Source organism: Pelodiscus sinensis, chromosome 25 (genome assembly GCF_049634645.1).
Source record: "Pelodiscus sinensis isolate JC-2024 chromosome 25, ASM4963464v1, whole genome shotgun sequence".
Taxonomy (NCBI): domain Eukaryota; kingdom Metazoa; phylum Chordata; order Testudines; family Trionychidae; genus Pelodiscus; species Pelodiscus sinensis.
This window is the reverse complement of record NC_134735.1, coordinates 23,447,387-23,471,415: the sequence shown is the minus strand read 5'-3', so window position 1 is coordinate 23,471,415 and position 24,029 is coordinate 23,447,387. Positions and strand designations below refer to the sequence as shown.

The window sequence follows — 24,029 nt, the reverse complement described above, 5'->3', positions numbered from 1 at the left end:
TCAGTGGTTCCAAGCCTTCCCAGACTACTTTTTGCCTTTCAGGAGTGTTTTTTTTGTTTCCTGCATGCCACTGAGTTTCACCTAATTTTAAAACTACTTGCTTACACAATATTGTGTGTTCTCATTTTTACCATAAAAATCCTAAAAAATCAACTGGAATATTTATATTGTACTTAAATATTTCAGTGTATATAGTACAGAGCAATAGAAACAAGTCGTGTGAAAGTTTAGTTTGTAGTGACTTTGCTAGTGCTTTTTAATGTAGTCAGTTGTAAAAGTGGGCAAATGTATACATGAGTTGATGTACCCCTTGGAAAATCTCCAAGTATCTCCAGGGGTACATGCATGTGAGGTTGAGAAGCACTGGACTACATGATCACAGTGGTCTCTGTAGTCCGATGTTTGGTTTCATGTGTTTTCTGTGTACTGTCCCAAACCTGTACAGAGAGCTGGCACATCAGACCTTGATCAAACCTCCCAATGGGCACGAGATCTGTTAAGATTCCAAGGCATTAGGTTAGGTTTATTGCTGACAAAGCAAGGTCTTAGCTCCCAGGACAATTGTCTAGTAACAGTAGCACATGTAGGCTTGTGACAGTGGATGCAGCACGGTGAGTTGCAGGACTTCCACTTTCTCGTAGGCTGGGCCTCTGAGACTCCATTTTGTATACCAGTACAAACAAGTTATATATTGCCCGTCTGACATGGCTAGTTACAGCCCTCTGATGTGGCTAGTTATCCCCCGTTACCTTGTACATGACTTGATCAAAACATCCTACCCATCATCCTAACCTTTTCTTTGAAAGGTCTGTGTGTTCCTGTTACCTTTGTAGTGATATTGAAGGTGTTGCTACCATCCTTCTGGAATGTGTTTGCACTTCTCAGATATGTGTGTGTTTACAATACCAGCCCTGTTCTTGCCAGGTTCTGTGAGCCTGCAAGCAGGCAGAACCTGACTTCTGTTCACAATCTGTCTTTGCTCTATATCTGAAAAGCTTGGTTACTACTTCAGTTCACTTCAGACTTCTAACATAAGGGCTTGTGTTTTAGACTCTCTCTCTTCTACAGACTCTCTTGGGAAAAATGCTGAGAGAGATTCACCTTGTATTGTATTAACCAAGTGACTTGGTTATGTAAAAGCATGTGTGTGAAGTCTGAGTTTCCTCTGTAGTAGAAAGTGGCTTAAAGGAGAGAGGTCATTCTCAGTTAGTATAGCCTGTTAATCATCCCTTTTAGGGTAAAACCTCAGAGTTATGGACACCTCAGGAATGAAGATTAATAACTCTGAACAAAGACATTATAGGAGTGAAGCTCACAGCTATGCCAGTGAACTTCAGCATCTTCACCTCTTATCTATAAGTGGGGGTGTGCACCATGGTGTCAGTGGGCACAGGGTGCAAGCTGTGGCCCTTGACAATTTAGCTGCTTCTCCAGAGCACAGCATGCAGGCGTATGCAGGAGCCTGAATTCCAGCTCTAGCAGCAAATGTTCCAGGACAGCTTCCAGTAAGAGCTTGCAAAGTGTCTTTCCCAGGGTTCAGACTGAGCTTGCAAGCTACCCTCCCCCAATGTTTTATAGGAAAGTGGTGCAGGCCCCACTGTTACTACTGCTTTACCTACTCAGGGTCTCACAACTGTGCCTGTGAAACTCAGCAATTTTACCTCCTGTCTGAAAATGGCTGCCTCCCATTTGGTGAGTAGGCAGTTGGGCCAGGAACCGGCCCAGATGTGCCTACCTTTTAAGGGGAGTGTGTGTGTGCGTGTGTGTACGTGTACACGAACTGCAGCCTAATGGATTTGTTCCAGTTCCAAGGGCTTATCTAGAGTACGCTAAAGTGTTGAAAGAGGATATGCAGTTTCCACGGGAATTTGCATATCTTCTTCCGATCTCACTTTTGAAAGTGGAAAGTAGTTTAGATGCGGCTTTTTTGGCGAAAACACCCCCCTCCCCCAGTTGAAAAGCCGTTCTTCCTCAAAAAATGAGGTTTATGCAGCTTTTCGATAAAGACTAGGGGAAGAGGGGGGGTCGCCAAAAAAGCCATGTCTAAACTATTTTCACTTTTGAAAGCGACATCAGATGATGATCTCTTTTGACACTTTAGTGTAGTCTAGATAAGCCCCAAGTGACTGCTCAGTCCCTAGCTCCAGTGTTTGTATTTTTTAGGTTCGACTATGTCTGGATCAGGCACTAATGGAATTAATAACAATCTCTTCAAAGGTCTGATATCCCCATTCACTTGGGATCCCCAGTGGTGATCTTTCAGTTAGGTTTTTGTGTGTGGTTTTCTAGATGCTTTTGTACTTGCCACCTATCTTTGTTTTTGGTGAGAGGGTTCCTCATTTTCAGGCCTCTACTTTGCTTTTCCTTGCCTTTTTATTCTCAGTTACTACCCACTAATTCATTTATCACTCTAACAAGTCAGTTTTGTTGAGGTATATGCAGGAATAGCCACTTTGTTATATCCTTGGCTGCTGTGTCCCAATAGGTGTGAATTATCCCAAATGATGGGACCAGCTCTCTATTTTGGAAAACTCTAATGTAAAAACTTTCACTTAAATATTTGTTACTATTTAGCCTAAATTCACCCTTTTTCAACTTCATCCCATTTGCTGAGCTTATACCTCTTTGAATCATCCTAAATAATTTCTCATCCCTTCAAGTTTATATCCTACACATTCTCTGGTCTGTATATTTGTCTCTTCATTGTACCTTGCATTGTGGACACTAAGCCTGGGCATAATATTCCAGTAATGGTCACACCAGTGCCAAATACAGAGGGGCTATAACCTCCCTGCTCCTGCTCCAAATTATCATGTTCATACATCCAAGGATTGCATTAGTTGTGTTGTGGGTTTTTTGGGGAACGGGGGACCCAGGGCATCACACTGGTAACTCATGTTCAGTTTTCAATGGCCCTCAAATCTTTTTCAGAGTTGCTCCTTCCAGGAAGGAGTCCCCCTATCCTGTACAGTATGGCCTACATTTTTACTTGATGGAAACATAAAATTAATAATGATGCAGAAAAGGCAGAAGTGTTCTTATTCTGTGTTTGAGGAATAAACAGATGATGGTCTGACATACTGTGATAACTTTGTTTCCATTCAGGCTCAGATGATTATAGTTCTGTCAGCCTGACATCTGTGCAAGGTAATAGAGTGGCTGATACCGGGCTCAATTAATACCTAAAAGAGGGTAATATAATTGATACCAATCAAAATGGTTCATTGACAAATGATCCTGTTAAACGGATTTGTAATCTCATTTTTTTTTAAATAGCAAACTTGCTTGATTACATCAGCACTATTAATTTAGACTTCTATAAGGCATTTGACTTGGTGCTGCACAACATTTTGATTAAAATAATAGAACAATATAAAATTAATAACATGTCATACTGAATTGGTTAGAAATTTGGAACTAACAAATGTAGTCAGGAAATTATCATTGTGTGGGTCTCTTTCCAGTGGGCTCCTATGGGATTTGTTCTTGACCAGTGTTCCCTCTAAGGTACACGCCTGGAGCTAAGGTGCACGCATGCTACGGGCTTCCTGCTTCAGGAGCAGGTAGAAATGGGCCCGCTCCACAGAGCTGGGGCCTGGGGCTGTGCCATGCTGCACACTGGGCAGTGTAAGCTCTGCCTGCTCCAGCCCTGCTCCTCTTCCTCTTCCTGCCCCCCCCCCCCCCCCCGCCCCCCAGCCTCTCCTCGTCCCAGTGCTGCTCCCTGGTACCTGCGAGTTCAGCGTTGCTGCCCTAGTGGTGAGAGTTCTGGGGGCACAGGGATGTGGGAGTAGGAGGGGGGGGGTGAAGGAGGATGTGGGGGCTGGATTGGAGGGGCAGGGTTTGCATTGAGGGGAATGGGGCAATGATTTATCGTTTTGAAGGTTGAGCCAGATATCTTTGAGTCAATTGATTTAATGCCCTTAAAATGATAGGATGTTATCACTCCTTATTAAAATAATTATTGGATGGCTATTATAGCTATACTTCCAAAGTGAAACTCAGAGTAGTTCATTTAAGTTGTATTTAATCTAGCATCTCTGTATGAACATTTTCTTCAATAAACCTCTTGCTTTAAATGTTCAAAAATCTTAGAGCTGTAGGGCTTGGAGGGTTTATTGCAAGATCATCAAGTCTTCCTTGCTGCAGATTGGGCAAATTTCTTGTCCTAACTTCAGTATAAGTGGGGAACAATTGATCCTCATCCCCTCTATAACAGTTTTAATGTATTTGAAGATGGTTATCAGGGCCCCTCTGGGTCTTCTAGATCCAGACCCTAGATATTTCCCTAAATTGCTTATAAGACTCTTGTGTGGGATAAGTGTTCTTTCTAAGATTTTCCATCCATGAGCAGAGTGAGTTCTGTCTTGCTTAAAAATGTTAGTCTGAAAGGCCAATTAACATAAGATAAGAGAGCCAGGTTTAGTTGAGGCATAAGCCCAGCTGAGGGACAGTCTGGGGGAGGGCTATAAGCAGAGCAAGTTGGCTACTTATAATTTTGCAGTGTTTTCTTTTTATTTGACTTCATATTAAATAAACATTTCAAGTCATGCACCTTGTTAATTATCCCTTGTTTTAATATTCTTTCTTCCAATAACATTTAAAATATATATGTAAGATATTTGTTAATAACTTGTGTGCCACAGTGGCACACATCCAAACGAGCATACATGATCTCAATATTGGTGCACAAGACAAATCTTACTCCTCTCATGGATGGAAAATCTTAGCAGGAACACTGTTCTTGACCCCCATGCAATGTAACATTATATCAATGACTTGGAAGAAGACAGAAGATCATCCATGATTAAAGTTTGCAGATGCTACAAGAACTGGGAGAATGTTAAATAATGAGGCAGACAGATCACTAATTCAGAACACTCTGAATCACTTGGTAAATTGGGCATAAGCAAATAATTTTCTTCTAGGCTGTACTTTCAGGATGGATGACTATCTCGAGCAGTAACTCTGAAATAGATTTGGAAGTGGTGGTGGATAATCCTGTGAATGTGAGCTCCCAGTATGACATAGTGGCCAAAAGAGTTAATTTGATCCTAGTTTCCACAAAGAGAGCACCCAATGTGGAAGTATTTCATGGAGAAAACGAAAGTCTGTACATTCCTATATTGGCTTTATAGATCCGTACTCATCCTTCTTTCACCGTGCTTATGTCCAGAATTACTCTTTGCAGTTAGCTCAGGAACTTTGAGGGTTATATTCTGTTTGTGTTCCTTGTTTTCTTGACCCCAATTTGTTTGCCGTATTTCATGTACTTCAACATAAACTTTATTCTTTCCCTTTTTATATTTTTCTAGTGATGTTTATTTATCATCAAGGGACAGACAGATACTTGACTGGCATTTTGCAAATCTAGAATTTGCTAATGCCACACCACTATCTACACTCTCATTGAAGCACTGGGATCAGGTACCTAATTAATTATTTAAAATGGCGCTCATAGATTTAACACATGCATTTCATTCTGACCTGTTTCTTTGTTAGCAAGCATCTCTAAGATTTAAATGTCATGTACCTCAACATTATCCCTTCAGCCCTCATTCTAGATCAGAGATGGGCAACCTAGACTAGATAGTGGACCGCATGAGTTGCCCTCCTTTGTCAGTGGGCCGCAAAGCTATTGTAACAAAAATGCTTTCCCAGAATTGGATAGTTTTGCCAACTGCTCTTAGGTGCTTAGACACTTTGCAGGGTGTGCCAGTTGGACCATAGCAGTGCTTTGGATGCAGAGAGAGTGCACAGCTCTCACACAGTCAATGTGGTATGCAGTCAGCACACACTTCACTTTACATGCCCTTGCTTAATGCACATGTCACTTTAGTAAACTACAGGGACAGAAACCAGTGATATTTGGCAAACCTGCATGTGAGCAATGGTAAATAGTGTCTGGCGGGCCACACACAGAACCCTGATGGGCTGCATATTGCCCACCACTATTCTAGATTCTACAGAGATGGCTAATTCTTGTACACGTTTACTGACCAAGTTCCAGAGAGTCCTGTTAATACCCAAACAGGCTCTAATTAGTTTATAGTGCTATATTTATTATAGGACAATAGCCTAGACCATTAATTTTGCCAGTAATGCTAGGGCTTTTCTAGGTAAAACACTTTGAGTGGAAGTTCTCCTCCATTTTTATCTCTGTGCTGATGAGTTGATTTGGTTATAAATGTATGTATTTTTATATTTTTCTTTCAGGATGATGATTTTGAATTCACAGGCAGTCACCTTACTGTGAGAAATGGCTATTCCTGTGTGCCTGTAGCCTTGGCAGAAGGTTTGGACATAAAATTAAATACAGCGGTTCGACAGGTTCGGTATACTGCTTCAGGTAAATCAAGCTTTCTAGCTTCAGAAGTCAGCTACCATGGAGTCTTTGACAACTTCCTCTGTTCCTCACTCAGGAGTCACACACTCCTGGCACTGTGCACAGCCATAGAAAAGCCATATCCAGCAGAGTCTGACTATTTAGGACACTGTAACAGGCTTACAAATGATGAATTTTGGTTTCTTGTTTAGTTGTGTGGGCTTTGATCATCTTGCAACTTGAGTTGCTCGTGTCCCAGGTACATCTTGATCTGCTGGTTCCCATTCATAATGTTAAGGTAAATGCAGTAAGGGTTCTGTATACAGCCTAGCCTGTGCTGATTCTGACCATAGGAATTCAGTGGGAGAGCTTTATGCTACGCAGAAATGTCCATTACAGGCCAACATATTGTTCTCCAAGACACAGTTCCATTGGTGCAGGATTTGCTGTATGGGCCTAAAATGACTCAAGCAGCAAGCGTAGAATCATAGTCTATGACCTTACAACAACTCAGCTATACCACTGCAACTGTGTCACTGTAAAGTCTCCCATGTAGCCACTCTGTTGGAGGGATAGCCTTTGACTGACAGAGCTATCGACACCGCTGCTTTTGTTGGTTGTAGTGAGTTTTTTACTTCAAAAGTGCTAATGTAGACATAGAAATGATGTTATAAAGTGTTATCTAGTTTCATCCTCTGCCATGATGTAGGGTTTGTTGTGTCTAAACCATCCAGATTACCAGGGGTCAACAAATTATGGAAAACCCTACTCGCCAGACAAAAAAGGGACTCGCCACCCTCCCCCACAAAAATTGTTTATTTTAATGGAATAAATTCCTAATTATCATAGAATCATAGAATAATAGGACTGGAAGGGACCTCAAGAGGTCATCGAGTCCAGTCCCCTGCCCACATGGCAGGACCAAATACTGTCTAGACCATCCCTGATAGACATCTAACCTAGAAGGTTCTAATTCTAAAAGGACAGGTTCTGCTGCTGAAATTTCTTTCTCGGCTTTTCTGGTATTTTGTGAATGTCCTTACCTTGTAGACAGTTTGCCCATTGATCATTGTAGCCCTTCCAATAACTAATGTCACCTGCATCTCCTGCTCAGAAGTGATCACCTGATGAGTCTGTACCTGTTCCTTTTTTGTATCAAAATTAAGATGTCCTGCTACTCTCACTTAATTGCCATCTCTTATGCCTTCAGGGTCCTTAGCCAATGCTATTGATTCCTTGTTAAATTCTGGTTGCAAATCACAGAATACTAGGACTGGAAGGGACCTCGAGAGGTCATCGAGTCCAGTCCCCTGCCCTCATGGCAGGACCAAATACTGTCTAGACATTTATCTAACCTGCTCTTAAATATCTCCAAAGATGGAGATTTCACAACCTCCCTGGGAAATTTTATTCCAGTGTCTGACCACCCTGACAGGCAGGAACTTTTTCCTAATGTCCAACCTAAACCTCCCTTGCTGCAGTTTAAGGTCATTGCTTCTTGTTCTATCCTCAGAGGCCAAGATGAGCCGCTATCATGTCCCGTCCCCCCCCCGTCTTCTCTTTTCTAAACTAAACAAACCCAGTTCTTTCAGCCTTCCTTCATGTTCTCTAGACCAGTGTTTCCCAATTTTATTTGGCCAAGGAACCCTTTTCAGAATTTCAAGGAACCCCTAGGTTTGTCAAGGGGGGGGGAAAAGGGAGGGGGAGGGAAAATCCCCACCAATGCATGAAAATCACATTCCTTCCCCAAGACCCCCCACCCCCGTTCCTTGAGGCCTCATCCGCTCTGTTCCCCTCCTCTCCACCACTTGCTATCCCCAGCCCTTATACACTCTCACTAGGTTGAGACAGGAGGTGTGGGGTGGGAATGAGGGATTTGGGTGTGGGAAGGGGTGAGAAGTACAAGCTCTGGGAGGGAATTTGGATGCAGGAGAAGGGGATGTTGGCTTGGGGAGGGGGCTCCAAGCTCTGGAGTGTTGGGTTCAAGTAGAAGATTGGGGTGCTGAGCAAGCCAGGGCTTGTGGATGTGAGGGTGCAGGAGTTTGGGCTGGAGGGACTCAGGGCAAGGAGGCTGTGAGTATGATGGGCTCAGGACACAGATCTGTGATGTGTGGATGGTGGAGGAATGTTGTGGCAGAAGACTGAGGCTGTGGGGGTGCAGGAGTTTGGGGATGTAAGAGGCTCAGGACAGGGGGCTCCAGTGTATGACAGGCTCAGGTTTGGGGTGAGGTGGTGCAGGAGTGTTATGATGCAGTGAGATGGAGGTTTGGACCCAACTAGGGGCTTGTTGGCCAGGCTTCATTTTGAAATAAAAGATTGTCAAACTCAAAAGGTTTTAGCATTGCCTTTATTTATGAGAGGGGTGAGGAACCTATTTTGAGTCAAGGGTCACTGACCCGCAGAAAAGTCAGTTGGGGCCACACAAGTGAGATGCAAAAAAAACCCAACAACCCTCCAAAAAAAACCCCAAGCCTCGCTGATGTGGTCCCAAATGTGCTGGTGGGGGCAGGGGACAGAGTCAAAGCATGTTCTGGGGCTGGGGAGAGGGTGTTGCTGGGTGGAAGGATGCTGGCTCAGGTGGCAGGGTGCTGGGGCAGGCAGGGGGCAAGTGCTGGGGTCAAGGACATGGTCCTGCTGGGCACTAGGGTGACTGGCAGGGTCCTGGGGCCAGGGAGGGAACTTGGGTAGGAGTTGGACCTCCCTGATCTGCCACCCTCTGGACCTGCCTTGGTCCCAGATGAGGGATCTTTGGACCAGGGGAGATCATTTCAGGGCTCCTGGTTCTCCCCCCTCCCCCCGTTCCAACCTGGCTTGTTTGCACCTCTATCCCCTGCAACCCAACTGAGCTGTCCACCACTGCTGGTTCCCTGCACCTGCCCCAAAACCATCCCCCACAATCCAAGGGAGTGCAGCACCAGTTCCCTGCAGCCCCTCACAGCCCAGCTGAGCTGCCCATCTGTTCTGTATGCCCTCCCCCATCCACCTCAGCCCAGCACTGGTCTTTCTCTCTCACTCACACTCATGCTCACACTCACCCCCCCCCCCCCCCCCCGCCCCCAGCTCAGCTCCCTGGACCTCGCCACTCTGCAACCCAGCTGAGCTCAATTTCCCTGCACCTTCCCCCAAAACATACAGACCTGCTGAGCCAGCGCTGATTCCCTGCCCCTGCCTCCTTCCTGCCCGCCCCTTGGCTTTGTCTGCACTGGCACGATCTTGCACCAAAGCGGCCGCATTAGCACAAAAACTTGCTTCCTGTCTATACTGGCCGCATGTTCTTGTGCAAGTACAATGACATTCTCATGGATGAAATCAGGGCTTCTTGAGCAAGAACTAAGATGCGTCCGCTCAGGAATGAGCCCTTTTACACAACTGTTCTTGCGCAAGAGGCCAGTGTAGACAGGCAACATGAATTTCTTGCGCAAGAAAGCCCTATGGCTAAAATGGCCGTTGGCACTTTCTTGGGCAAGAGAGCATCCACGCTGCCATAGATACTTTTGTGCAAAAGCACAGCTCGCAAGTACTGAGTTCATGTGGCTTGTTTGAATGTGCCACTGTGGCACCCGAGTTATTAATAAATATTTTTAAACCTTTACCTTTTCCCTCTGCTGCCATGTCTCCTCCCCTTCCTCCATCAGCTCCCCTGGTGCCTGCTGCCCCCCATCTCCTCACCCTCCTCTGCTGTCCTGACTCCTGCCCTTCTCACTGCCCTCAGCCCTCCTGCGACCTGCCCCCCTCCACCAGCCCTTCTCTCCTCCTGTGCCCACTCCTCCAGTAGCCCCATTCTGTTCATGTGAGCTACCCTCCTCATCCCCTCTCCTAACACCTCCCTCTGCAAACCTGCCGTGTGTCTCTCCTCTGGTGCTGGTCCCTCCCCTGCAGGTGTCTGCCCTTCTGCTTCACCCCCAGAATCCCCTGGCACCTGCACCTTCTCTTACTCCTGCACCCTCCTGGTGCCTCCCCCTTCCCTCACTGCCCCTACCTCCTTTGCCCTTTTTCCCTGATGCCCACCCCCTCACCACCCTCTGCCCCCGTTCTCCTCATGTCCCTCTGTGCCCTCACACATGATTTGCTCCATCCCGGCCTTTCTCATGCCCACCCCTTCTTTCAAGCCTTCTCCCAGCACCTCCCTTTCCCCTCCCAGCATCACCCTGTCCTGCTCCGACTGACACCTCACCTCTTGCCTTTTTCCTTACTGTCTGCACTTGGCCCCCTGGTAGAGTCTCTCCTCCACCCTGTCCCTTTGGTGCCTTCCCCTCTCTCCTCCCCCTCCACACAAGCCCCCTTCCTCTCTCACCCTTCCCTTTCCTTCTGCCTTTCACTTTGCGAGGCTGAAGTCTGCGCTGTGTCCCCGGACTCCGAACCCGCAACTCAGTCACATGGCGCAACACAGTTTTAAAGTCCCGGGCTGTGATGTTATGTCACGCCCAGGCATCTCCCCGCCCACCGGTTTGAGCACACTGCGCAGGGCAGCAGCAGCCAGCAAGGGGGAGCTCAGTGAAGGTTGCGCACGGCAGGGATGGGCCAGGGACGGGGCTGGGGGAGAGACGCTCTGGGGTCGGGGTGGGAGGACACGTGGGGGGACCAGCTCCCACTCCAGCTCCAAATATTGGTGGAGCATGGGCACCATGAGCCCATACAACTTGCTGCCCATGCTTCTGCTGGCTGGCTGGTTCTCTTTCAGAGGGGGCGGGGGAGTGCCGGCTCCTCGCGGAACCCCAGGGTTCCCCGGAGCTCCAATTGGGAAACACTGCTCTAGACCTTTACTCGTTCTTGTTGCTATTCTCTGGACCCTCTCCAATTTCTCCATATCTTTCTTGAAATACGGAACTGGACACAATACTCCAACTGAGGCCTAACTAGCGCAGAGTAGAGTGGAAGAATGACGTCTCGTGTCTTGCTCGCAACACTCCTGTGTTTGCACCCCTGGCCTGTTAATGCATCCCAGAATTGTTTGCTTTTTTTGCAGCAGCATCACACTGCTGACTCATATTCAGCTTGTGGTCCACTATAACCCCTAGATCCCTTTCTGCCGTACTCCTTCCTAGACAGTCGCTTCCCATTCTGTATGTGTGAAACTGATTGTTACTTCCTAAGTGGAGCACTTTGCATTTGTCTTTATTAAACTTCATCCTGTTTACCTCAGACTATTTCTCCAATTTGTCCAGGACATTTTGAATTATGACCCTATCCTCCAGATTAGTCTCAACCCCTCCCAGCTTGGTATCATCTGCAAACTTAATAAGCGTACTTCTATGCTAATATCTAAATGGTCGATGAAGGTATTGAAGAGAGCTGGTCCCAAAACAGACCCTGTGGAACCCCACTTATACCTTTCCAGCAGGATTGTGAACCATTAATAACTACTCTCTGAGTACAGTTATCCAGCCAGTTATGCACCCACCTTAGTAGTATACATCTAAGTTGTATTTGCCTAGTTTATTGATAAGCAGATCACACGAGACCGTATCAAACGCCTTACTAAAGTCTAGGTATACCACATCCATCGCTTCTCCCTTATCCACAAGACTCGTTATCCTATCAAAGAAACTATCAGATTGGTTTGACATGATTTCTTCTTTACAAATCCAGGCTGGCTGTTCCCTATCATTTTGCCACCTTCCAAGTGTTTACAGATGATTTCCTTAATTACTTGCTCCATTATCTTCCCTGGCACAGAAGTTAAACTAACTGGTCTGTAGTTTCCTGGTTTGGTCTTATTTCCCTTTTTATAAGTGGGCACTATATTTGCCCTTTTCCAGTCTTCAGGAATCTCTTCTGTCTCCCATGATTTTCCAAAGGTGATAGCTAGAGGCTCAGATACCTCCTCTATCAGCTCCTTGACTATTCCTGTAGCTAGTTTGAGCTCATTTTGTGCCTTTGCCTTTCTAATCTTGCCCCTGTATTCCTGTGTTGTTTGCCTTTATTCATCCTTTATTTTTTGTCCTACTTTCTTTTTTTTTTATATATATGACTCCTTTTTTATTTTTAGATAATGCAAGATCTCGTGGTTAAGCCAAGGCGGTCTTTTGCCATATTTTCTCTTTCCAACACAGCGGAATAGCTTGCTTTTGGGCCCTTAATAATGTCCCTTTGAAAACCTGCCAACTCTCCTCAGCTGTTTTTCCCCTCAGTCTTGACCCCCATGGGACCTTACCTATCAGCTCTTTGAGCTTACCAAAATCTGCCTTCCTGAAATCTATTGTCTCTATTTTGCTGTTCTCCCTTCTACCCTTCCTTAGAACTTTGAACTCGATGGGTGTGTCTAAACTACAGGGTTTTGTCGTCAAAAGTGGACTTTTGAAGACAAAACTATACCTGCGTCTCTGCTGCTGCTGAGTTCTGTCGACATAACATTGACAGAACTCGGAGTTTTTTCGATGGCTATAAACCTCATTCTACGAGGAATAATGCCTTTTGTCGACAGAGTTCTGTTGACAGAAGGCGTTATTGCATCTACACTGTCCTTTGCGTCTACACTCTCATGTCGACGAAGTGGCTTGCTTTGTCGACAGAACTGGATGTAGTTTAGACGCTCTTTGTCGACAGAAGTTTTGTGGATAGATACTGTCGACAAACCTTCTGTTGACAAAAACCTGTAGTCTAGATGTACCCTATGATTTCATGATCACTTTCACCCAAGCTGCCTTCCACTTTCAAATTCTCAACCCGTTCCTCCCTATTTGTTAGGATCAAATCTAGAACAGCTTCTCCCCACTAGGTTTTTCAACCTTCTGAAATAAAAAGTTGTCTCCAATGCAGTCCAAGAACTTATTGGATAGTCTGTGCCCCGCTGTGTTATTTTCCCAACATGTATCTGGATAGTTGAAGTCCCCGATCACCACCGAATCTTGGGCTTTGGATGATATTGTTAGTTGTTTAATAAATGTCTCATCCACTTCTTCCACCTGTGTTGGTGGCCTATAGTAGACTCCTAGCATGACATCACCCTTGTTTTTAATCCCTTTTAGCCTAACCCATAGACTCTCAACACTTGCGTCTCCTATGTTCATCTCCACCTCGCTACAAGTGTGTTCATTTTCAATATATAAGGCAACAGCTCCTCCCTTTTTCCCGTCTATCCTTCCTGAGCAAGCTGTACGCTTCCATGCAAACATTCCAATCGTGTGTATTATCCCACCAAGTTTCTGTGATTCCAACAATGTCATAATTGTACTTATTTATTAGCACTTCCAGTTCTTCCTGTTTATTACCCATACTTCTCGCATTTGTATATAGGCATCTAAGATACTGATTTGACCTTGTCTCCCAGTTTTGCCCTGATCCTCCTTTCTCTCTGCCATTATAGCCCACGCTCCCTCCCGTTTCCGACCCATCTCTCAGATCTCCATGTTCTCCACTTACCCGTGGGATTTGCTCACCTGTCCCTGTCGAACCTGGTTTAAAGCCCTCCTCACTAGGTTAGCCAGTCTGTGTCCAAATAGGGTCTTCCCCCTCCTCGAAATGTGAACACCATCTCTGCCTAGTAGTCCTTCCTGGAATAGCATCCGTGGTCGAGGAAGCCACAGCCCTCCTGATGATACCAACTATGCAGCCAGGCATACGCCTCCAGGATGCACCTGTCTCTGCCTGGGCCCCTACCTTCAACAGAAAAATGTGAGGCCTAGGAGGATGATGTGCAAGCATAATAGTATTAAACCTATATATTCTGCTTTTTAGAAACACAATGGGGTTAGGAGCGTTTTAAGCAGTTTAACCAGATTTGAGATCACAAATAATAGGAACCATTAGTTCTTCGAGTGGCCCAGTGGGTGCTCCACTCTAGGTGACGGGTCCTGTCCCGGTGCCGCAGCTTGGAGATTTCTCATAGCTGTGCACCACCGGCTCGCGCATGCGTGCTTCCCCAGCGAGGCGTTCGTGCCTTTGATCAGCTGCATGTGAGCCGGCAACCGTCAGTTCCTCTCAAACTGCCTCAGATCGCGGTCGGAGCTCCCTGAGTTCTCTCTTCAGAATGGTTTGTTAGTTTTTGCATCTGTAAATAGTTAAATTTATTAGTGTTAGTTGTGTTCCTGTTACTTTGTTCTCCTGTTCAAAAGAAAGTTTTAAAAAAAAAAAAATCTTTTCCTCAAGCCGCTTTTTCTCTTTTTCTCGCTTTTTCTCTTTTTCTCTTAAAGCGCTGTGCAGAGCGCTAAAAGTGAAATTGACAAGGCTTCATGCCAGGCTTATACAGGCATTTAATCTGTACCCAAACTGAAAATGCCTGGATCGACCGGATTCAAAAAGTGTTCAGCATGCCGTGAGCCCATGCCAACGGCTGATGGCCATGACACCTATATTAGGTGTCTTGGGGAAGCTCATGTCCCCGAGAAGTGCACGCATTGCAGAAAATTAACATCAAGAACCCGGAGGGAGGGGGAGATGAAGATACTCATGCTGATGTTTGGGAAGGCATTGCAGCCTGACCCAATCCCTCCTGCAACCACAAAAGCCCCCGAAAAACAGGGCGGTTTCCCCAGGTCTGGCTGGCTCAAAGCAATCGAAGCCGTCCCCAGTGCGATACCTCCCTGCAGCAGCTGCAACATCTTCAGGTGACCCCAGAGAGGTCTGGGCAATCTGCTGGGGCAGCCATCAGAGAGCCCCCGCCACCGAGATCGAGTGTGGCTTCGGCGCCAGCATCAGGAGCAATGCCGCAGCTGGCGGGCAAGCCTGCACCTGCCTCAGCTGTGTGCTCTTTGAAATTGATGCCGGTGCCGCAATTGACCAGCCACTCTGCACCAGCTTCAGCGTCACCGGCTATAACTGCGCCTGCCTCACCGGCCCCGCTTATGGTGGTACTGTCCCCCATGACACCGTCTCCTCTGGCACCAGGCTCTGTGGTAGAAGGTCTTGATGCCTCAGCCTCGGCAGCACTGCTGACTCCGGCACCGGGCATTCTGCCAGCGCCAGCATCAACGCAGTAACAGCTGCTTTCCCCGGCACCGCTCCATTGCCATTCAGTGTCTGGCTCTCCTGTGGCTGTCAGGGTAGAGAACACCTCCCTACTTAGGGAGGCATTATCAAAGACTCATTATAGGGATAGATCCCTGTCTCCAGTTTTTTCACCAGAAAGGTATGTTTGTTATCATGACTATAGAGTTTCTCCTACATGGATCACGTATACACGGCGTAATTATAGGGATGCAGTGTATCTAGAAATACGTCGGACCCGTTCACAATCCCACTCACCCGGTCAATCCTCAAGATACGAGTCTGTTAAATGCTCCCCATGCTGCGTCTATTATATTCAGCATGGTAGTGCACGCTCATCACGCCACTCCTCCCCGTTGCATTCCGAGCGGTATTATGAGAGCTACCATAGACAGTACGATGATCGTCCCCGGCATGATCATACATCGTCCTCCCGTAGGGGATCCTCCTGCATTTGTCAACCATCGAGTGCAAACTACTTATCTCATCAATCACAGCACCTAGACTCACCTTCTCCATCTAAGAGTCCAACGATCCAACTAGACCAGTCCAAGTCAGAGTGGCAGTTGTCGGATGTTGAAGACCCCAAACTGGAAATTTCTCCAGCAGACTGCTCCTCGTCCTCTCTGGATGAGGCGATATTCCCAGGTGACATCTCTCCACCGGATGATCTGAGACAATTTCAAGACCTGTTTAAACGTGTGCCAGACACACAGGAAATACAGCTAACGGATGTTCTGGTTAAAAAGCACCGTCTCTTGAAAAACCTCCATCCACAACAACGTGCAAAGATCACCTTACCCATTGATGATGCAATCATGGAAGTGGCAGATGAGATATGGCAAACCCCAACATTGGTTACACCTATGAGTAAGAAGTCCGACAAAGTATTTTGTGCTGGCGAAAGGCTTGGACTTTTTATTTAGTCATCCCCAGCCTCATTTGTTAGTGGTGGGCGCAGCATAACATAGGGCTAGGGCGCCACAGTACAAAAATACGCTTCCGGACAAGGACAACAAAAAATTAGATATATTTGGTAGGAAAGTCTACTCCTCAGCCACGCTTCTACTGCGCATTGCTAATTATTCAGCCCATTTATCCAACCATAATTTTGATAATTATTCAAAATTAGCAGAGTTACTGCATCATCTCCCGGATAACAAGAAACCACTCTTGAAAGTAATAGTGCAAGAAGGGTACGTATCGTGTAGTACTGCACTGCAGATTACTATGGATGTGGCTGACACAGCAGCTAGAGCCACTGCCACAGGTATTGCCGTGAGGAGATCATCATGGCTGTCATCTGCAGGAGCCCCAAGGGAGATGCGAAGCAAGTTTGAGGACCTACTGTTTGACAAACTTAAGCTTTTTGTGGCGAACACTGATGAAGTCCTTCACTTGGGAAAAGATTCACGTACCACTTTACGTACACTGGGGATGTACACAGCCTCCTTCAAGCGTAGACGTTACGTCCCTTATCAACGAAGATATGATTTTAATTTCTCTAGACAACAATCACGTCCCTTCGACAATCAACGCCCTAGGCAACGTCCTCAGCGCAAGTGACCCCAACACGGCCGTTCGACCAATCAGTCGTCAACGAAGCAGCAGATTTGACTTGTTTGTCGAGGATGCAAACCAGCCGCCCACAGTCAACACGGAAAACGAGACTTTTCACCATCACCTACAATCATTTTACCATCGTTGATCCAACATCACCACGGACAGATGGGTACTAGAAGTAGTGTAGTCCGGCCTCTGCATCCCCTTTCTCTCTGTTTCCTTCTACCACTCCCCCTGCCCCGTCCCTCTTCAGGGACCCCTCTCACGAGCAACTGCTGCAATAAGAGGTTCAAAGTTTGCTCGCTGTTGGAGCGATAGAGAGAGTTCCCAAGCATTTCTGGGGAAAAGGCTTTTATTCCCGATATTGTCTCTCACCAAAAAAGTCGGGAGGCTGGAGACCCATTCTAGACCTTCGAAAGCTAAATTGACAACTTCAGAAGTTTCGTTTCAAGAAACGAAACCTTAACAACTATCATTCCATCGTTGAACAAAGGGGATTGGCTTGCAGTCCTCAACTTACAAGATGCTTATTTCCACCTAGCTCACAGATGTTTTCTCCGCTTTCAATTGGGGGACTAACACTATCAATACAAAGTTCTACTCTTCGGTCTGGCATGTGCTCCCAGAGTTTTCACCAAAACATTGGCAGTGGTTGCAGCCCATCTGCGCAGATTGTGAATGACAATTTTTCACTATTTAGACAATTGCCTCATCGGGCGTGATGTATACGGAAACATGCCATATGGTTCGAACAGTGTCCAACACATTTCCTGTTCTGGGCCTTCTCATAAATGTGAAGAAGTCATCACTAGTTCCATCCCATAACCTCGTCTTTATAGGTGCATGACTCGATTCCACCATGGCACGAGCATACTTACCAACGGAACGTTTTACGGTAATCCAAGATCTGGTGCATACTGTGGTATACGCTCCGACAATTCCCATGTGCGTCTGTCTACAGTTGATGGGGCATATGGCTGCTGCCACCATCGTAGTGCACAACGCAAGGTTATGTTATCGTTGCCTCCAACACTGGCCACTGTTTACGTTCCGGCGAAGCACGGTGTTCACAGACCACTAGTGGTGCCACAGTATGTACGGGAGTCCCTACAGTGGGGGGTCAACCCGGCCAATCTTCTTGCGGGTGTTCCATTTTATCGACCACAACCTACAAAACAGATAGCAGATGCCTCCCTAACAGGATGGGGAGCTCACATGGACAGTCTCACGGTCCAGGGACGATAGTTGACACAGGAAATGCTATTGCATATCAATGTCCTCGAGTTGAGAGAGGTGCGCCATGCTTGCAAGCATTTTCGGTCGCACATTCGGAATACAACTACCAGGATTCTGACGGACAATGTGGCGACCATGTTTTAGCTCAACAGACAAGGATGTGCCCAGTCTCTCTCTCTTTGTTGTATGGAGAGCATTCGCTGATCAAAAGCGCAAACGCCTCGCCAGGGAAGCACGCATGTGTAAGCCGGCAGAGCATGGCTATGAGAAATCTCCAAGCCGCAGCACCAGGACGGGACCCGTCATCTAGAGTGGAGCACCCACGGGGCACATCTCGAAGAACAATTGTTACTTCACAGGGTGAGTAATTTCATCTTAGAGCGAAGATTCATCTAGCCAGTATCTTGTCTTCTGACAGTGGCCAGTGCCCCAGAGAGAATATATGCAACAAGTGATACATACCCATGTCACCCTTTCCCAGCTTCTGACATTCCTACCCTTCCTGGCTAATCGTCATTGATGGACCTGTCCTCCGTGAATTTATCTAGTTCTTTTTTTAACACTGTCTAAAATAGTGGTCTTCAAAGCATCAGATGAATGAATAGATCAGGTAAGAACATACATAATGACCATACTGAGTCAGACCAAAGGTCCATCTAGCCCAGTATCCTGTCTGCTGACAGTGGCCAATACCAGATGCCCCAGAGGGAGGGATCACAACTGGTAATCCTCAAGTGATCCCTCCCCTGTCACCCACCTCCAGAGAAAAAGAGACTAGGCTAGGGGACACCATTCTACCCATCCTGGCTAATAGCCATTGATGGACCTAACCTCCATGAATCTATCTAGCTCTTTGCTGAACCCTGTTTAAGTTCTAGCCTTCACTGCATCCTCTGGCAAGGAGTTCCACAGGTTGTGCACTGAATGAAGAAAAACTTCCTTTTGTTTTAAACCTACTGCCTATTAATTTCATTTGGGGACCCCTAGTTCTTTTATTGTGGGAATAAGTAAATAACTTTTCCTTATTCACTTTTTCCGTACCAGTCATGATTTTATAGACCTCTATCATATCCCCCCTTAGTCTTCTCTTTTCTAAGCTGAAAAGTCCAAGTCTTTCTAATCTATCTTCATATGGAACCTGTTCCAAACTCCTAATCATTTTTGTTGCCCTTTTCTGAACCTTTTCCAATGCCAAGATACTTTTTTTTTTTTTAAGATGAGGCAACCACATCTGTATGCAGTATTCAAGACGTGGACGTACTGTGGTTTTATTTAGAGGCAATAAGATATTTTCTGTCTTATTCTAGATCCCTTTTTTTAATGATTCCTAACATTCTGTTTGCTTTTTTGACTGCCACTGCACACTGAGCGGATGTTTTCAGAGAACTATCCATAATGACTCCAAGATCTCTCTCGAGTAGTTGTAATCAAATTAGTCCCCATCATATTGTGTATATAAAGTTGGGATTATTTTTTCCCATGTGCATTATTTTACATTTATCAACATTACATTTCATTTATCATTTTGTTGCCCAATCACTTAGTTTGGTGAGATCTTTTTGAAACTCTTTAGTCTGCTTTTGCCTTAACTATCTTGAGCAGTTTGATATCATCTGCAAATTTTGCCACCTCACTATTTTACTCCTTTCTCTAGATCATTTATAAATAAGTTGAGTAGGATGGGTCGCAGGATAGACCCATGGGAAATCCCTCTAGTTACATCTCTCCACTTAGAAAACTTACCATTTATTCCTACTCTTTGTTTCCTGTCTTTTAACCAGTTCTCAATCCACAAAAGGATCTTCCCTCGTATCCCATGACAATTTACTTTACTTAAGAGCCTTTGGTAAGGGCCCTTGTCAAAGACTTTCTAGAAATCTAAGTGTACTACTGTATATCCATTGGATCCCCTTGTCCACGTGTTTGCCAATCCCCCTCAAAGAACTCTAGCAGATTAGTAAGGCATGATTTCCCTTTACAGAAGCTTTGTTGACTTCCCCCCCAACAAATTATATTCATCCATGTGTCTGACAATTTTATTCTTCACTATAGTTTCAGCTAATTTGCCCTGTATTGATCTCTAATTGCCAGGATTAGCTCTAGAGCCCTTTTTAAATATTGGTGTCATGTTAGCTATGTTCCAGTCATTATGTACAGAAGCTGATTTAAAGGATAGGTTACAAACCACAGTTAATAGTTCAGCAATTTCCCATTTGAGTTTTTTCTTGGGTGAATGCTATTTGGTCCTGGTGACTTGTTACTGTTAAGTTTATCAATTTGTTCCAAAACAAACCTCAATCTGGGACAATTCCTCAGATTTGTTATTTTAAAAAGAATGGCTCAGGTTTGGGAATCTCCCCAATATCCTCAACCATGAAGACTGAACCAAAGAATTCATTTAGCTTCTCCGCTATGACTTTATCATCTTTGAGTGCTTGTTTAGCATCTCTATCATCCGAGGGCCCCACTGGTTGTTTAGTTGGCTTCCTGCTTCTGATTTACTTAAAGATTTTACTATTACTTTTTGAGTTTCTGGCTATCTGGTCTTCAAACTTTTTGGCTTTTCTTATTATATTTTTATGCTAAATTTGACAAAGTTTATGATCCTTTCTATTTTCCTAACTAGGATTTGACTTCCACTTTTTAAAAGAGATATTTTTATTTGTCACTGCTGCTTTTACCTGGTTGTTAAGCCACAGTGACACTTTTTTGGTTCTCTTAGGGAATAACAACCGTTATTTCAAAATAACTTTACTAGTGTCTACACGGCCAAACCATTATTTCAAAATAGCGGCATGCTTATTTTAAATTTGGTAAACCTCATTACACGAGGAATAACGCCAAAGTCGAAATAGCACTTATTTTGAAATAGCTGTGCTTACACTTATATCGAAATAGGGGGCCTCCAGCCTTCCCAGGGTGCCCTAGTGGTCACTCCAGCCTCAACCATGAACACTACTCTCTCTCCCCGGAGCCCTTAAAGGGGTTGACTCTGGCCCCAGTGCCTGTGCCAGCTCCAAGCCTGCCAGCCCAGAGCCATCTGTCACTGTACCTGACCCAGTGGCCCCAAAACATGAGCCAGCGAGCCACTGGCAGCCAGCCCTCCACCGCTCCCCAGGAGCAGTCTGCCAGCTCCCAGGAGCCTGCCAGGGCCCAGAGAAGGTGAGCGCCTTCCTAGCCCAGGGTAGAGATCATGGACCTTATTCAGGTTTGCGGGGGATGCCTCCAAGGTCCATGATTTCCGCACTAGATGGAGGAATGCAGCTGTCTATGGCAGGATAGCTGTCAGCCTGGCCGCCAAAGACCACATGCGAACCCAGGAGCAGGTTTGCATGAAAATCAATTTGGTCTGGCGAGACCCCCCCCCCCCCCCAACCCTGAGCTTCCCCTCCCCCTTCTTCTCCTTGCTTCCCTCTTCCAGCTTCCTCCTCCCTGGTTTCCCTTTTCCCACTCCCACCCTCTCTTTTCCCCTCTCCCACTTCCTTTCCCCAGAAGTCTCACCAGATTTTCATTTCCTTCCCCCCCCCCCCCCCAGTTTTGTTAAATAAAGAGAGTTTGTGTTCATGAAAATACATGTATTTTATTTGACATCTGGAAGGGGGGTTAGGGAGGGGCAATTGGAAGGATGTGAGGGAGGAATGAGGCACAAGCCCCCAGTGAGGCAGACCAGGGAGGCTCTTGGTGCTCCTCAGGGTGGAAGCTCTCCCGCAGGGCCTCCTGGATACTGACAGCCCCCCAATGGACTTCCTGGATGGCAGCCTGCAGAAAGTGCAGCCAGGTTTGCAGCAACGCGTCCACGAGAAGCACCAGAGTACCCAGGGGCAGCTGTGGCTCCATGTTGCGGAGTGCTGTGGTGTCCCGAGTGAGGGCAATCAGAGCACGCAGGGACAAAATACTTTGCTGTCCCTCATTGAGGTAGGCAAGCAAGCAGGGAAAGCTGAGAACCAGCTGTCTGGGGGGGAGAGAAGCAGAGGCCTCAGATACCTTGTGTACTTGCTGCCTGAGGCTAACTCCTGACCTGATGCTCTGCCGGACCTGGTTCCTACCGACCGTAAATGCGATTCAGCGTCCACTCAGTGTGGATGCGCTATTTCAAAATAGCAAAACGCTATTTCAAAATGCATTTTGTGTGAAGATGTTAGTTAATTCGAAATAAGTTATTTTGAAATATTTCAAAATAAGCTATTTCAAAATAATGCTGTAGTGTAGACATACCCTTACTGTGTTTTTAAATTTGGGGTATAATTTGGGGTTTTTAATTTGTTGGGCCTTTATTATGGTGTCTTTGAAAAGTTTCCATGCAGCTTGCAGAGATTTTACTTTTGCCACTGTACCTTTTCATTTCTGTTTAACTTCCTCATTTTTGTGTAGTTCCCCTTTCTGAAATTAAATGCCACAGTGATGGGCTGCTGAGGTGTTTTTCCCACCACAGGGTGGGGGAAAGATTTGCAGCAGGGGGTCGTCTTGATTGGATGGCCACTGTCTTGGGGGTGTAGCTGCCACCAGTGGTCACTCTGCAGTATAGCCCTACCCTGTGCTCGCTGCCCCCCAATGGCCACTCTCAGTATCACAACCCTCCTCTCTCTGCCCCCTCTCTTTCCATGTTATGCAAAACAGTGCCATTCCCAGCACTTCTTGTTTTCCTGGCACACAAAAACCCAGATGTTGTTTTAAATTACGGTAAGAAGTAGCTGCATACCAAATTAATGCCCATTAATTATATAATGACCATAATATAATGCCTTGATACTTTACCGTTTGGGAATTCATGAGGAAATGGAATCTAAAATATATTACCATAATTCCCTTTTTAGCATTGCTTGTGTCCTAGAATAGAAAGAGAACCAGGTTGGAAGGGGGGAATAAACATGGGGGAATTGTTCTTTGGGGGTGCTGGTTTAGACTCTTAGAGCTGTGATGGTGTTAGTGTTGCTGGTCTTGGAGCTCCAGTGTTGAGCTGCACCAGTGCTTGCTGAATTGGCAGAGCTTAGTGGCCTTCATAAAGAAAAACAGGCTTTGTTTAGTGACAAAGGCACTCAGCCATGTTTATGGTCAGCAAAGAGCAATAGCAGCACCCTGTCCAGTGAATCACAGGGGGTAGTCTACACTACAGCGCTAATTCAAACTAAGCTAATTCGAATTAGCGCATCCAGACGTAAACTAGTTTGAATTAGCGTTTTGCTAATTCGAACTAGCATGTCCACACTGAGTGGACCCTGAACTGAGGTTAAGGATGGCCGGAAGCAGTGCCAGCAGGGCATCAGATTAGGACTTAGAGCGTGGAGCTGCTCTCTCAGGCTAGCCGAGGGCTGTGCTTAAAGGGTTCCAACCCCCACCCCGGACAGACAGTTCTCAGGGGTTCCCCGCTTGCAAAGCAGTCCTGGCTTGGAATGCCCTGAGTGCCCCCTGGGGGGGGGTTCAATCGAGGGGCTTCAGGAGAGCTTCCACCCCGAGGAGCCCGCAGAGCCAGCCCAGTCCTCCCCATCGGGGGCTCGTATCCCATTCCTCCCTCACCTCCTTCCACTTACCCCTCCCTAACCCCTCTTCCTGATGTACAAAATAAAGGACACGTGTGTTCAAAAATAGAAACTCTCTTTATTGAACAAAACTGAGGGGAGACTGGGAAAAGGAGGTAGGAAAGGGGAAGAGAGGGTGGGAGAGGGGAGGGCAATGAAAATGATCAGGGGTTTGGAACAGGTCCCATATGAAGAGAGGCTAAAGAGACTGGTACTTTTCAGCTTAGAAAAGAGGAGACTGAGGGGGGATATGATAGAGGTCTATAAAAACATCAGTGGTGTGGAGAGGGTGCATAAAGAAAAGTTCTTCATTAGTTCCCATAATAGAAGGACTAGAGGACACCAAATGAAATGAATGGGTAGCAGGCTTCAAACTAACAACAGAAAGTTCTTCTTCACAAAGCAAATAGTCAACCTGCGGAACTCCTTGCTGCAGGAGGCTGTGAAGGCTAGAACTAGAACAGAGT

General features: G+C 46.0%; 1 protein-coding gene across 2 annotated transcripts in view; it reads left to right on the top strand.

Moving 5' to 3' along the window:
- Positions 1-24,029, top strand: part of KDM1A (lysine demethylase 1A) — a 140,424-nt gene that overhangs the window by 88,858 nt on the left and 27,537 nt on the right. For both annotated transcript variants that reach the window (XM_075908909.1, XM_075908908.1), the window contains 2 exons: positions 5,313-5,424; positions 6,214-6,346. In XM_075908909.1, coding sequence (XP_075765024.1) covers positions 5,313-5,424; positions 6,214-6,346 — 245 coding nt within the window. The remainder of the gene's footprint in view (positions 1-5,312; positions 5,425-6,213; positions 6,347-24,029) is intronic.